At 35.4% G+C, this 14,222-nt stretch overlaps 1 protein-coding gene and 2 pseudogenes across 12 annotated transcripts in view; 1 reads left to right on the forward strand and 2 right to left on the reverse strand.

Moving 5' to 3' along the window:
* Positions 1-3,045: 3,045 nt before the first annotated feature.
* Positions 3,046-3,154, reverse strand: LOC118601973 (annotated as a pseudogene).
* A 621-nt stretch (positions 3,155-3,775) lies between these two features.
* Positions 3,776-14,222, forward strand: part of LRCH3 (leucine rich repeats and calponin homology domain containing 3) — a 98,302-nt gene continuing 87,855 nt past the window's right edge. For all 12 annotated transcript variants that reach the window (XM_016135215.2, XM_016135211.2, XM_036219989.1 and 9 more), the window contains exon 1: positions 3,776-4,067. In XM_016135215.2, the coding sequence (XP_015990701.2) occupies positions 3,806-4,067 (262 nt within the window). In that variant the 5' untranslated portion in view covers positions 3,776-3,805. The remainder of the gene's footprint in view (positions 4,068-14,222) is intronic.
* On the reverse strand, positions 9,813-9,931 carry LOC118602027 (annotated as a pseudogene).

The raw sequence follows: 14,222 nt of genomic DNA on the forward strand, positions 1-14,222 counted from the left end.
CATTCATTACTTTTGTATTCAAGTTACATAGACCTATTAGAAAAGTCCAGTGTTCTTAGACTATATTTTTTTTCTGATAGACATAAACTTTACCACAATTTTAATTATAAGCAAACCATAAAATACTTCTAAGTATGAAGAAATATAGGCTTCATTGCACAATGGTTTTTTTTGTTGTTGTTAGATACATATATCATATTTTGCTGTCAACAGCTTTTATATTCACACAACATAAGTGTTAGGTTAATTTTTGTTCCTGTTGGAGGGGGTTATTTTCTGATTTCTATTTACTGTAAGGAGATGAGTGTGAGAAAAAATAGCTGACTTTGCACTAAAGAAAACATTCTGAAAGTAGGTAGTGTTAGGACAGAAAATGATTTCTTATCAGTATACCTTACCTTTGAACTATGATCAGAATTATATGATTGTTTTGTACCACAAAAAAAAAAAAAGCATGTGATTTAAGCTTTCCTTTAAAGAGAATTCTTTTTTGCATAGATCAGTTAGAAGTTTGTCCCTTTTTAAAAACGATACTAATAAATCCCAAGCATTTACCACAAGAATTTTAGACTATTAGTAGGGGTTTTAAAGATTTGTGGACCATTTTAGGGGTTTAAAGATTTGCTTATATATTGTTGACTTATAATGTATTTTCCCCCCTATTTTAGTATACTTTTTATCTGAAATTTTATCAACATAAAATTTGATAAAAATGGAAATGTAATATCATTCTGGAACTGGAGATCCTTGTTCTTAGTGTATTCAGATGATATTTACTGATGTTTAAAGATGAATAGAAAACTTTATTGTGTATATGTTTATATTTCCATTTTTCTCTAATGAGAAAATCACATTGTCTAAATTTTCTTGTATAAGGTTTTGAAAAGTCAATTACTAGTGCTTCTCTTGATTAAAGGAGTCAAAGGAAAGGACCAAACATCGAATATATTCAACAAGCCAGATTCTGTGCTTTACATTTGAAGAGAATGAAATTGGCCAAGATTTTAACCCGATTGTTTTTGAGTTTATAAACGTGAAGTCCTTAAAGGAATGACCATAATATATTTTCAGTGAGTAGAAAGGGGGAAAGAACTTTATTTCTGTAAAATGTAGTTGAGCTGTAGAGCCGGAGAGAGCTATTGAGTATTGAGTCCTGTAAAATATGCAAGAAGCAGGGAAATTCTCCAAATTTATTCCCAACATTAATAACCCTGCTGCCTATTTTTTCAACTTCTACTTTGAGGGCACAGAGCAGTAGTGAATAAGTTATAGGTCCCTGTAGCCCTTTTGCTCACAGCCTTTTTGCAACTGTTTATCACTTTTTCATCACTAGACTGGTGAATTTCCCACATGACTATTTCCTGTATTCTTGCAAGATGATCTTGTCATTTGCTTTATGGAGAAGATTGAGGGAGTAGGGTGAGAATTCCCTCGTATTTTACCTTTGCTTTGTAGATAAAACCTCAAATCCTTAGAAGTCTCACAATTAACTCCTTGATCTTATTCTCCCAATCTTTACCTATGACTTGTTCTTATATAATGGGATATATAGCACCTTCCTTTTCCTTGTATCCACAAGCCTTTCTTTTATCCTTGAAATATCTACATACTTACATATGCTATCCTTAAAAATCATAATTCTTTTTTCTCTCCTAACCTCTCCTATATTAGTATGTAGCCTCTACTATAGTGCATAACTCATCTCTGTCTCTGCTTTCCACTACTTTTGAACTATTAATATATTCAGCCCTGGGTTACGGAAGGTAATGATAGAATTTAACATGTTAAGGACCTTAAAATCTAGTTTTATAGGCAAAGTTAACATTGATCTATAAACTTGGCCAGAAGTTCAGAGACCAGGATTAACATGGAATGTTGCGATTATAAGATAAGCAGGTAGATAGTAATGAGACCATATTACGGAGAACTTTCAGAAGAATGTAAAGTAAATGTGGATGGTAGGTAATCAAATATAGGTGATATAATGGAAAGATCTGGATTTTGGAAAGATCTGGCAATTTTTGATAGCATTGTAGCATTAATATAGAGTATATGATTATGCTTTTAGTCATTGTAGTTGAAATACTGTAAAAAATACGAAGTCTTGCTCTTAAATCTTAAATCTTTCTAAGAATAACAATTCATGTATTGGATAACTGTTATTTGCCAGGAATAACAAATATATCAGTTGCTATTACAGTGACTCATGCTCATAAAGGACATTGATAATTGATCATGAAACTTGTTGCTGAAGAACCTAACATGTATTAAGTTCATAGAACAACTCTGAGCAGCTGTTACTCATCAGCTTTGGCACTGAGATTCAACATTTTTACAATCTCAGGAGTTGGAGGAAGTGCTAATCAAAGTTTCATTGAAGAGTTGGGTCTTGAACGATAAGTAGGATCTCTTCAACCTTCTTTTCTTGAGCTCTCTGACATGAACTTTTTGGCCTGTGTCGCTGATGTTTTCCATATATACCATTATAAATCATACCTAGTGGTGTTCGTGCTGATCCTCCTTCCAATCTGGAATATTGCTCTCACCTTCCAGCCTACCCCACTTCATAGTCCTTCAGATTTTATTCCAAAACTAATTCATCCATGATATAAATTCCTTTTCTCTGAATTCTGATAATTTATACCACCCCTACTCAGAACTTCTTTTGTTGTCTTGTTCTCTAATTGATCTATTTGTCTATCTTCTATAATTAGATTATAATCTCCCAGGGAAAAGACTGTTGGAGGGCCTCTTTTAGTTCCCACAGTAAATACTAGATGATTGATTGTAGGAGAGATTTACATAATGTAGTAGAAATGGCTAAAATGTGCAAAACAAACAGGAATATGCTAAAGACATTGCAATATAAGTGAGTCTAATTGGTGTAAAATGAAGTATTTTCCACTTTTTCAATAATCAAATAGTTTCATTGTTTACTATTTCTTAAATTCTACCTTTAATCCCTACATTTGGAGTATGGTTAAAAAAAAAATCCTTTTCTCTTCCTCAGTTTTGATTCCAGAACAAAATTTTTTTTTTTTTTAATGCCTACAGCACCTGGTATTCCTAGGTGGTCTCCCACTCAAGTACTAACCAGGCCTGACCCTGCATAGCTTCCGAGATCAGGCACATTCAGGGTGGCATGGCTGTAGACGAGACCAAAATTTTACACTTTAATGCTGTTCGTCCTGCCTAAAATCTGGTCTAAAAGACAAGTACTATTTAAGATGCTTGTTTTATTGTTAAGAATTATAAAAGGGAGGGAGGGCCTAAAATATTTATATAATCCTTTCGGCGAGAATTATAGTTTGGGAGTCAGTTCAGCCCCCTTTTTCCCTTCAGGCAATGGTAGTTAATCCACAAGTATGCCTTTGGATCATTTGCTTTACAGAATGACAGACTTTGGAAAATGTTGTAGGTCGTATCCCAGGGTCCTCTTCTTTCACTGTCCAAGTTTCTGGAAGCAACAGTGTTAAGCTTTAATGCTTAATCTAATTCTCTAGTACTGAAGGAAGAGGACAGAAGTTTTGGTGAGAAGGGTTGTCTGAAAGATATTTTTGTAGAGGAATTTTAGAAACGCTACTGGAAACCTAAAGCAGCGGCTGCGCGAGACTTGGGAGTTCCGTTTTATTTTCCCTTAAAAAAACCTCGTGGGCGGAGGCAAGCGCTGGGATGTGCTGAGGGGCACCGCAGCCCTGCCCATCAAGGGAACAGTCCGGGGTCTGTAGGCCCCTTTCCCCGCCCACCCATCAGTTCTGGTCGCGCATGCGCTGAGCCGGCGGGTCAGAGCGTTGTCGGCTGAGAAATGGCGGCCGCAGGGTTGGTCGCTGTGGCCACGGCTGCAGACTACTCTGGCCCGGTAGCGTCCGGAGGTAACCTTTCGGGTGTTAACTGCGGCCCAAGCTCCGGGACAGGCCCTGGTACAGGCCCGGTCTCGTGGAGCCGCTCCCTTGATCGAGCGCTGGAGGAGGCGGCGGTAACCGGGGTGCTGAGCCTGAGCGGCCGGAAACTGAGGGAGTTTCCCCGGGCAGCGGCCAACCACGACCTGACGGACACCACCCGGGCGGGTGAGCTGGGCGAGGGGCATCCCCTGCCCACAGAGGCCCTGGGCGTGGCGGGAGGCCGCCCCAGTCAGTTGGGGGGACTCGGGGGGTAGTTACAGCAGCTGGTCCCATGGCTCCTGATCGGTAGCCAAGTAGCGGGGAGAGGGCAAGTGTCCTAACCCACTCACCCAGCCCCGTGGGCCTGCCGGCCAGACCCCAAGCCTGAGGCGAGGCGGACTGCATCTCCTGAGGAAGAGGACCATAGGGCATTGCTGGGTGGTGTTTTACTTTCCTAGAAAATTAACTTCTGCCGCTGCGGAGGTAGATCCTTGCCCCGCCCCGGTTTCTGCGGGCCCTTTCGGATTTGAGTTTACAAATTGACTTTGCTAAAATTTGGGATGGTAGCACGCTCTTATTAGGTCAGAATAGCGTTTGTCGCTGCATTGTCAGGAATACTGCGATCTCAGCACTGGCGTTTTTACAAGAGTTGTTATGAATGTTAATCCGAACGCTGTAACTGTTCTTTCGCCACCTTCATCTAGTTGATTTACCAAATGTACTTGTAAAAATAGCTAGAGCCCACCTTCAGACTCCTATTACTTTCCCCTCTCCTCATGCCCCACCCCCAGGAAAAAAACTCGAAGGAAGAAAACTGCTTAGAAAATATACATAGCTTGCCCACTATATCTGTATTTAATGCTTTTTAAAAACTAACATTATTTTGCTTTATACATACTTTTGAACACAGGAAAAATAATAAGGAATTAGGTTTTCTTAGTTGTAGAGAACAATGTCTGGTGACTGAGGTATTATTCAACATAATACGTTTCTCTTGTGTTTAAAATATAGCTTCCTCAGGGAGTAGATTAAAAACTAAGTCTATTCATGTTTTGCACAAAGGAAAAAAATTCCTTACACAAATTTATATAGTATGATGTAGTTAAATATTTTATTTTCCTATAGCGTTTTTGCAACCAAAGAATATGTAGTACTTTGTGTCTAATATTTATTCCATTTTATCTTATTTTAAAATCTTTGATTTAACACCTTCCTGTGTTTGTTCACTCATTAAAGATTGGTATTACATATGGTTCACTCATGTTAAGAATGGAAGACATTAAATGCCTACTTATTTAATTTTTGGAAACAGTGTACCAAATGTAGTTTGTGTTTTTAAGTGAATGATATTAAAGTTAAACTTTTTTGCTAGGGTAAATATGAACAGCCTCTTGCCTTTGGCATGTATTCTGATAGACAGTATCTAAAATTGTCATTCATACTCCACATTTTCTGATTCTGTTCAGGAGATGGCTATATGGCATATGATTGTTCAGGAAATAGAATAACAATTTCATATTGGTGTGAGTCATTTCAATATTTACTACATTGAGCCTGAAGCTAAAGAATAAACTGATTATAGGAGTTTATCTAGCTAATTATCTTACCTGCTTTTAAATAGTTGTAGGACAAATGTGTTTTGCCTTTAAGATTTTATTAACAAAGAAACCCCAAAGGCATTTATGAAATCTAAAAAGTAATCTCAATGAATTGTTCCCTTACTGTGCTCTGAATATTAGTTTGTTATTGTCCACATTTATTTTATTACTTTAATAGTTTATATGTAAACCAAATTTTTTGTTGGCTGACATTTTATCTGATCAAAAAGTGTGAAAAAAAAAAAGACTAAGTATTTTATAACCTATTAGGCTAAATTCATTATAATCTATTAGGAATATCACTAAGCATAAGAAATCTTTGGCAGACCTTGCTAAGTACAAAAACATGGAATTATTATTGATGTGGATAACATTTATCGAGTTTTCACTATTTGCTCTTAAGTGTTTTAGGTATCTTAAAATACATTGCCTTGTTAAATGCTTAACAACCAATGGATTAAATATTATCCCCACTTTATATATGAGGAATCACTCAGAGAAAGTCATCTAACTAGGATTAATAGTAGAATTTCAGCTCAGGTCCATTTAATTCTTTTCACTATAACAACACAGCCTCCCTATGTACAGAAAGGCATTAGCATTCCTGTTTTTACAGATAGTAAAATCAAAGTTGGGAGAGAGAAGGTAATTTTAATTTTCTCAAAGACCCGTAGCTAAAGGTTTTTCGGAAGGTAGTATTAGCCAGAATTTGGGCCTAGTTTGAGGTAACCCCCTACCCATAGTCTTCCTGTAATACCTGGTACTTAGATGTATTCATACCCAAATTTTAGCCAACATATGTTAGCTAAAATGTTTTGTTTAGACCCTACAGGAGATTTAAAGCCAAGAAAATTATTTGAATGTTATATATATCAGTTGCCACACAGTCTGCTCTTTTATAATGTATGGAATGTACCTAGTAGAGCTACTATCCTTCAAGAGTTTACATTCTAAGAAACAGAACATATTACCCGTACCGTTCATAATTTTGACATAATTAGAATTCATTATAGAACGTTTTCTGGAGGTTTCTCCTTTTTTGTTTAAAAAGGTAGATTGTTAGGAAAAGGTAAATACTTATCTAGGAATGGGTGACTTGATTCAGTGGACAAGGAAAATCTTAGAAGAAATCACAGAAGACTTTGGGAGCAGAAAGGATATAGATAGCTTGGATTTGGGTAAGCAGAAATGAGAAGGAAAGACATTCCAGCAAATGGTAGACAGCATGCACAAAGTCTTAGAGTATAGGGCACATCGGTTAATTTTGCAAGCCAGTCATGCATTCTTTCATCTAATAACAATACTGTACTCCGCTTTTCCTAGGGAACGAAGGATGTGCACATGGTTCAGGCCTCGCCAATCAGTATCATTCATACCTCTGCCCACTGTGATGGTTTGAAGGGCATATTTTCCAGTCAACACACATGAATGTTAATTCTGAATTTTTAAATTTAAACTATTGAGAAAGAGGCATGCTCTGAATCCTGGGGTTGCTGAGAGAATAAATGTGAGCCTGAAGCTTGTCAATAAATGGAAAGCAGAGCCAAAAGATGGAAAGAGTGAAGCCAAGTTCTGATGATAATGTTTGAACCTTTGGATCAATAGTCAGTCTTTAAGTTAGTGCTGTCCTTGGACTTCCAAATTATGCAAGCTAATAAATTCCCTTTTCTGCTTAATTTGAGTAGAATTTTTGGATACCAAATAAGAGTTCTGACTAATACAGTGAGACTGCTCTTGATAATGTTGTGGTGAGGCCAGTATGGTCAGAATAAATGGTTGAGTTAGAGAATACAGAAGCTACCTTTCTCATATGAGGTAGCTAGATGATGATAGGTTTGGAGACAGTGAGGCTAGCCAACATTCATTCATTCAACAAACATTGACAGAGATTTTATCAGGTGTAGATATCTAAAGAAGACCAAGATACTCCCTTCCTTCAAAGAACTCAAGAGATCTAGTGGAGGAATAAATAAATAAATGTAAAGATTATTTGAGTTGTCTAATAATAGCTAAACTTTTATATGTTGGGCATTGTGCTAGGTGATATAGAGGAAACAAGAGATTCTACCCTGTACACATAAAAAAAAATATCTAGTAATCCAATTAGGTGGCTATGATAATAATCTTAAATCTAAGAGGGAGTGAAAAGCAGAGATCACGTTGGAAAATGAAGATATACAAATGCTAACTGAATTTATTTATTTTTTTGAAAAAGACAGTTATCAGAGATAACCTAGCTGTTAAACCTGGAAAGATGGTAATGCTGCTGATAATAATAGTAGCTAACATTGAACCATTTTCATATTCCAAGTATTGTGCTAAGCTGTATGTATAAAAAATGCACATACAACAGCTCTGTGAGTTAAAAGTCCTGTTTTTAACTCCATTTTACACATGAAAAAATGGAGACTTGAGATTAATCTGATCAAGGTTTCTCAGCTAATAAGTGATAGAGCTGGGATTTCAATTCACATACATCTGATCCTAAAACTGTTTTGATCCCAGGACATACTGACAAAGAAGTTTTTACACATACACATTTCTTTGGTTTGCTTTATACCTTTAAGGGTCTAGTAGCACCTCTAGTTAATCATATACAACAAATAGAAATGTTAATCTGGAGCTTTAATAGTGAAGTTAGGGCTCCAGCATAAATTTGAGAGAGTCATAATGAAGAGTTAATGCAATGCTTGGAGAAAGAATGTGGAGAGTGGAAAAGCTGGTCTCTGACAACCATGGGGTACATCAGCATTTAAAAAAGCAAGAAGAGGAATCAGCCTGAGAAAGAACTAGAAACAAAGTTTCATAACTAAGCCTGTACTAGAATTCAGAGAAACCTAAAAGCCAAGGAACCATAGTAATGATCTAAGTTATTTTACCAATGAGAAGCAGTTTATAGAGGTTAAATGATGTATTTAAGGTTATATGTTAAGATGGTGCTGTTTCACTGCAAATATGATATACATGGCTACTTGTAGTCATAGTTGAAGCCATAAGACATCTCTTTTGAATGGAAGACAGAAAACAAGAAAGCAAGGACTCAACTTTGGGGAAAAGCCTATGGTTGAAGGCAGAATGGAGAGACTAACGCTACACAAAAAAAAGGAAAACGAGATGTAGTGGGTGAGCCAAAGTAATGCAGTCTTACTGAAGCCATGAGAATTGAAGCTTTCAGGAGATGGGTATTTATTTCCTAGGTAAAAAAGAATGAGGATTGCTAAAAGGCTGTTTAATTTTTCAAGGAAGCAATCTGTAACCCACAAAATTATGGTTTCTTTAATCTTGAAAAAATGCACTGGAGTGTCGTCTTAAGCGGAAATCATATTTTTCTTGAATCCTTATTTATATATGTTTTATATCAAACAGTATATTTACTATTGAATTTTTCTAGAGCACTCCTGTCTAGCATGGTAGCTACTAGCCACAGTTGGTTATTAAAATAAGTTAACATCTAAAAGTTTGATTCTGCAGTCACACTAGCCACATTTCAATTTGGCAGTAGCCATGTATATCATTTGCACAGCACTTTAGACAGGCCTACTGTCTGTCATATTGATTGGACAACATAGATAATAGAATCCTTCCATAATCCCAGAAAGCTATATTGAACAGTGATGAATAGAATTGAAGTTTTCTTATGCATTATTATTTTATAAATCATACTTCTTTAGGCAGTGTTTTTCTATATCTGTGACTACAGTAAGCCATCACGGTTACTAGGGCTGAAACACTATTAAATAATGATTGAGAAGGCAGAGGGTAAGGGAGGATGTGGCAGCAAATGGGGGCTCAATCATAATTATAGTATCCTTGTTAGCATTACAGGGTTGGGGTGATATATAATTTTTTTTTTTTAGAAATAAAACTTGTTAACAATGACTACCATTTAAGCATGTTATCTTATTAATTGAGGCATTAACTATATTTGACACATTTACCATCCACTAAATATTATGTGTTCAAATCAAGAAGTCTTCTGAGAGCCTTAGGAATGAGGAAAGAGTAGAAAACAACAAAACTAATTTTATGTGATTAACCAGACTAGTTTACTTTAGTAGCCTTTAAAAATCATTTCTTCCGATGTTAAGAATTGTGCATTTTCAGTATAACACAGAAAGTCTTAAAGAAAACACTAAAGATCATTTGTAATTCCACTTATCAGAGTAACTAGTAGTAAACACTGGTTTGAAATTTTCTAAATATTTTCTTCATGAATATGCATATTTTTTAAATTATAAAAATGAGATCATACAAAGGCTCTCATCCAATTTTTTTGTTACTGCATAAGAGACAATATTAGAAAATAGAGATCTGTAGCATAATTTTTTTTTAACCCCTACAGCACCTGGTATTCCTAGGTGGTCTCCCATCCAAGTACTAACCAAGTCTGACCCTGCTTAGCTTCCAAAATCAGATGAGATCAGGCATGTTCAGGGTGACATTGCCCTAGACTAGCATAGTTTTTAATAGTAGTGCACTATATAAAATATACTGTCATTTAATTTTTTCTATTGATGCACATTGAAATTTCAATTTTCACTATTAAAATCATATTGCTTAGCATGGCCTAGTCTGTATGTCTTTGCAGACTTGTGTAATTACTTCTTTAGGATAAATTCCTAGAAATATAATTGATTAAAAGATATGCACAATTTTAGGGTTTTTATACAAATTGTAAAATTGTTTTTCCAGAAATGCTTTTAAGCTTAGATTTATACTAGCAGTACATGAGTTGTTTTCACTTAACACTCACTGGTCTTCTCTTTCTTTTTGATCTGTGTCAGTCTGCTGAGTAAGAGATGTTATCTCCTTGTTCTGTATTCAGTGCATCTTGAGAAACGTTATTTTTTCTACAGCAAGAAAAGTTCATGGATACAGGGGGGAAAGATTTTTCAGTTTTTACCTTTTATTGTAGAGCCAGCTGATAACAAAGAATTGGAAGTTCTTTGTGCATATATATAAGCTCCTGTAGGTTCATTTTGAATTCTTTTATAATTGTGATACATATTTACTAGAGAAGATTTAGAAAAACAAATACACAGGATAAAGGGGGAAAAGTGAATAATACTACATAGATCTGCATAGATCAGCTGCTTTGAACATTTGCAATACTCTTCCAGGGTTTTGTTTTCTTTATTAAATGCATGTACATATATATCGAAACACATGGTATCATCTTTTTGTAGTTTCCACCTTATAGTATATTAGAAATATTGTGTCATCTATTAACATTTTCTTATAATAGAATTCTAATGGCTATAGAATATTTAATCATATTTTTCTACTTAACCAAATCCCTTTTATTAGGCATTTAGTCTATTTCTAACTTTTCATTATAATAAAAGACACTGTTAACATCCTTTTATATAAGTTTTTGCTCTTATTATTTCATTTGGGTATATTCCTAGAAGTGGAATTAATTGTTCTAACAAATTTTATGCAGTTTTAAAAACTGAAACCTAATTCATAAACTAAATTTCAGTAGCAGTTCCGTATAGAAACAGTGTTCCAAATTGTGTGTAGCCTAGTTAGGTTTATAGGCCACCCACAAAAATCTGTTTTTTTTTTCCTAAATATGGAAATTGGCTCAATTCACATTTCATACCTCTTTATACCTAACAGCTATGATTGCCTACATATCTCTTCCTTTATATAAAGACTGTGTGTATCAATAACATAAATTTTTATTGAAGTATCTCTAACCTCAGAGAAAGTCTGGGGTACAGAATTTAAAGTTGCCTCAATAAGGAACTTGAAATTTGAAGGCTTAAAATTTTCTACCATCTATATTCACTCTTGTTTTAATAAAAATCTATGGTTTCAAATTACCAACCATTAGAAAGACCAGACCAAGTAAGGTTCTGTGTTGATACTGTTATTTTTTGTAATCACCTTCCCCATGCATATCTCAGTGTCAAAGTATAGATATACTATTGTATATAATAGTACATTTTGTAACAAAGTTTCTATGGAAATATGTTTGTTGAATTAAAATATGGGATGCTAAGATACATCTCAGGAAATACCATTTATAACTCTCTCATAACTTTACCCTCTAGTTGAAATGAGAAATCCTACAGCTCTACTATATTCTCATTCATGTGCTTCTTCCTTTCGCTTCTGCCTGAGGAACAGCATAATTCTTGTAGTGACACAGTAGGAAAGACTTAGGTTAAAAAAACAAACAAACCTTGTTACTTATGTCCTTTCCCCCCTGTTCCTCCTGAAATACACATGCATACACACACTGCAAAGATGTGCGGTTTTAAAGAGAGACATACCATGGGGAAGATCATGGCTGTTGGATATAAAGGCATCTGAAATAAGATTTAAATTTATGTTTCAGGGAGAAAGTCTAAACTCAGCTGTACTGACCTTTTTTTTTAAATAGGAAGGGTAAATAGTAGGATGGTGTCTTGAGGAGGGGTGAGAAAATGAGTCACCGGTCAACACAAAATGTTGAGATTGGAAAAATGGCAACAGTGTTGGGGCCAGAGATTTTCTAGGGTTCATTTCCTTCCCTTTTACAGGGGCTAGATGGTTAATACTATCTCAGATTATAACATGCATATTACTTTTAAGTGGTAACATATTCATTATTTTTTTATTCATGCCACTTAAGCTTGCAAAAAAAATATAAATAGGGCAGTTCACACAAAGGAACATTGTTTTGAGTTCCTGAAGTTGCCAGCAACATCAAATGCAGTGCTACTAATTTTAGAATCATAAAGTAGTCCTAAAAATCTCAGGTATTTCCTTACTCACTCTTAACTTTCTTCCTTGCTCTTCTAAATTTCTGAATTTTTATTTGAAGGACACCTAAAACCAAGGATTTTTACTGGTTTATTAAACTTATTTCTTATAAAAACTAAGTAATAGATTTTTTCCATTAAAAACAGGTTTTTAAAAATGACCTGTACATAAAGAGTGAAAAGATAAGCCACAGAGTAAGAGATTTCCAATAAATATAACACACAAGTGATATTCAGAATATGTATAGAATTTCTACTAACAAATAAGAAGACAACCTAATAGGAAACTGAGAAAACACCTGAATTGGTACTTTATTAAAAAGGAATTCCACTTGACCATAAAATAAATGAAAAAGTGCTCAACCTCATTAGTAATCAAAAGAATGGAAAATAAAAACCAAACTGAGGACTCCTCGAAAAGCTGACTGTACCAGGTCTTGGAAAGAGAGTAGAGTAGAGTAGTGCTAATGGGAGTGTAAATTGGTGAATTGACTTCGAAAAATACCTAGTAACATTGAAAATAACACATATTCTGTGATCCAGAAACTTTTTATTAGAATTCTCTAAGTCAGAAGACTGGACTCAGTTCTGAGTTATCTACTCAGAGTCTCACAAATCCAAAATCAATGTGTCGGCCAGGCTAGGCTCTTATCTGGAGGCTTTGGAGGAAGAATTTGCTTCCAGGATTATTTAGATTTTGGCAGTTCTTCAAAGTTATAAAACAGATTTTCATTTGCTTGCTCCTTGTCAGCTTCAGGCTCCACTGAGGTCCTGGAGGTTCTTGCATTCCTCACAACATGGCCCGCTCCACCTTCAGGCCGACAGTAGTGTTTTGAATCGCCGACTTTCTCTTTTGCTACCAGCCAGAGGGCTCATGTGATGAGATTGGGTTCAGCCAGATTATCTTTCTTATAATTGACTAGCAACCTTAATTATATCTGCAAAGTCCCTTCTGCCTCATAAAGAACATAATCAGAGTATATTTCAAATTCACAGCCCCAGAGATTAGGGTAGGAAATATTGGAGGGCCATTTTAGAATTCTGTCTACCATAGAGGGTTCTATTTTACTCTCTTTTTATTATATAACACCTAGTACAGTGCCAAATGTCCTTTACGTGTTTATTGAATGTATATATATATGTGCATGGATAGATGAATGGGTGGATGGGTAAGAGAGAATGAGATAGTGAGTGGGTAGGCGAAAACAGGAAATAATGAAGAGGCTATTCACTTTCTTAGCTTTGGAAATAGTGACAACTAACTTCTGTGTGACTGGGTTTAATGGGGACCCTTAGGGCTTCAGTGATGGTAGAATTCAATCAGAACATTCTCAAGGATAATACCAATGAATAGGCTTCCCTTTGATGTCAAAAAGTCAGACATTCAGACCCTCTTTAATTGGTGTCATAGAGGATAATAGAGATGATTTACATGTGCTAAGACAGTCCTCCAAATGTAACCAGTGTCAGAATTTTTAGGTCTTTGAAAAATTTCAAAATAGTGCCTTGATTTGCTAATAAAAGAAATATTTCAAACTCCTTTCAGTGAAGTAGGCTTTCCATGTATATTCAGTATGTATAACTAACTTCAATAATGTGCAAGTCTCAGTTGTCTAAGGAGAATTTTAGCTGGTTAACTAAATGATGCTTTTGCTAGCTTAGTCATATTGTGATGTCTGGCCATTTATTATCACGTGACAAACTGAAGTCCATCCTCAAACTTGGGTGTGCATAAAAGCACCTATGGCACTTTAAAAAACTGTATTCCTGGATCCATACCCTAGAGAGTCTGATTGAGATCTGGAGCAGGGTGCATTAAGCTCTGTTTTCAACAAGCAACCTGATCAGCAGTTGAGAAATTCCTCCTTGACTTTGCTACTTTACTCTAAAATTCATTTAGGAAGATAGTAATTTTTTACATCCAAAAGACAGCCTAATGATTAGGTAAGCCAAAAATTTTATATAATTAAAAATGTATTTTTTAAAGTATA

This window comes from Rousettus aegyptiacus, unplaced genomic scaffold (assembly GCF_014176215.1).
Source record: "Rousettus aegyptiacus isolate mRouAeg1 unplaced genomic scaffold, mRouAeg1.p scaffold_m13_p_4, whole genome shotgun sequence".
NCBI lineage: Eukaryota > Metazoa > Chordata > Mammalia > Chiroptera > Pteropodidae > Rousettus > Rousettus aegyptiacus.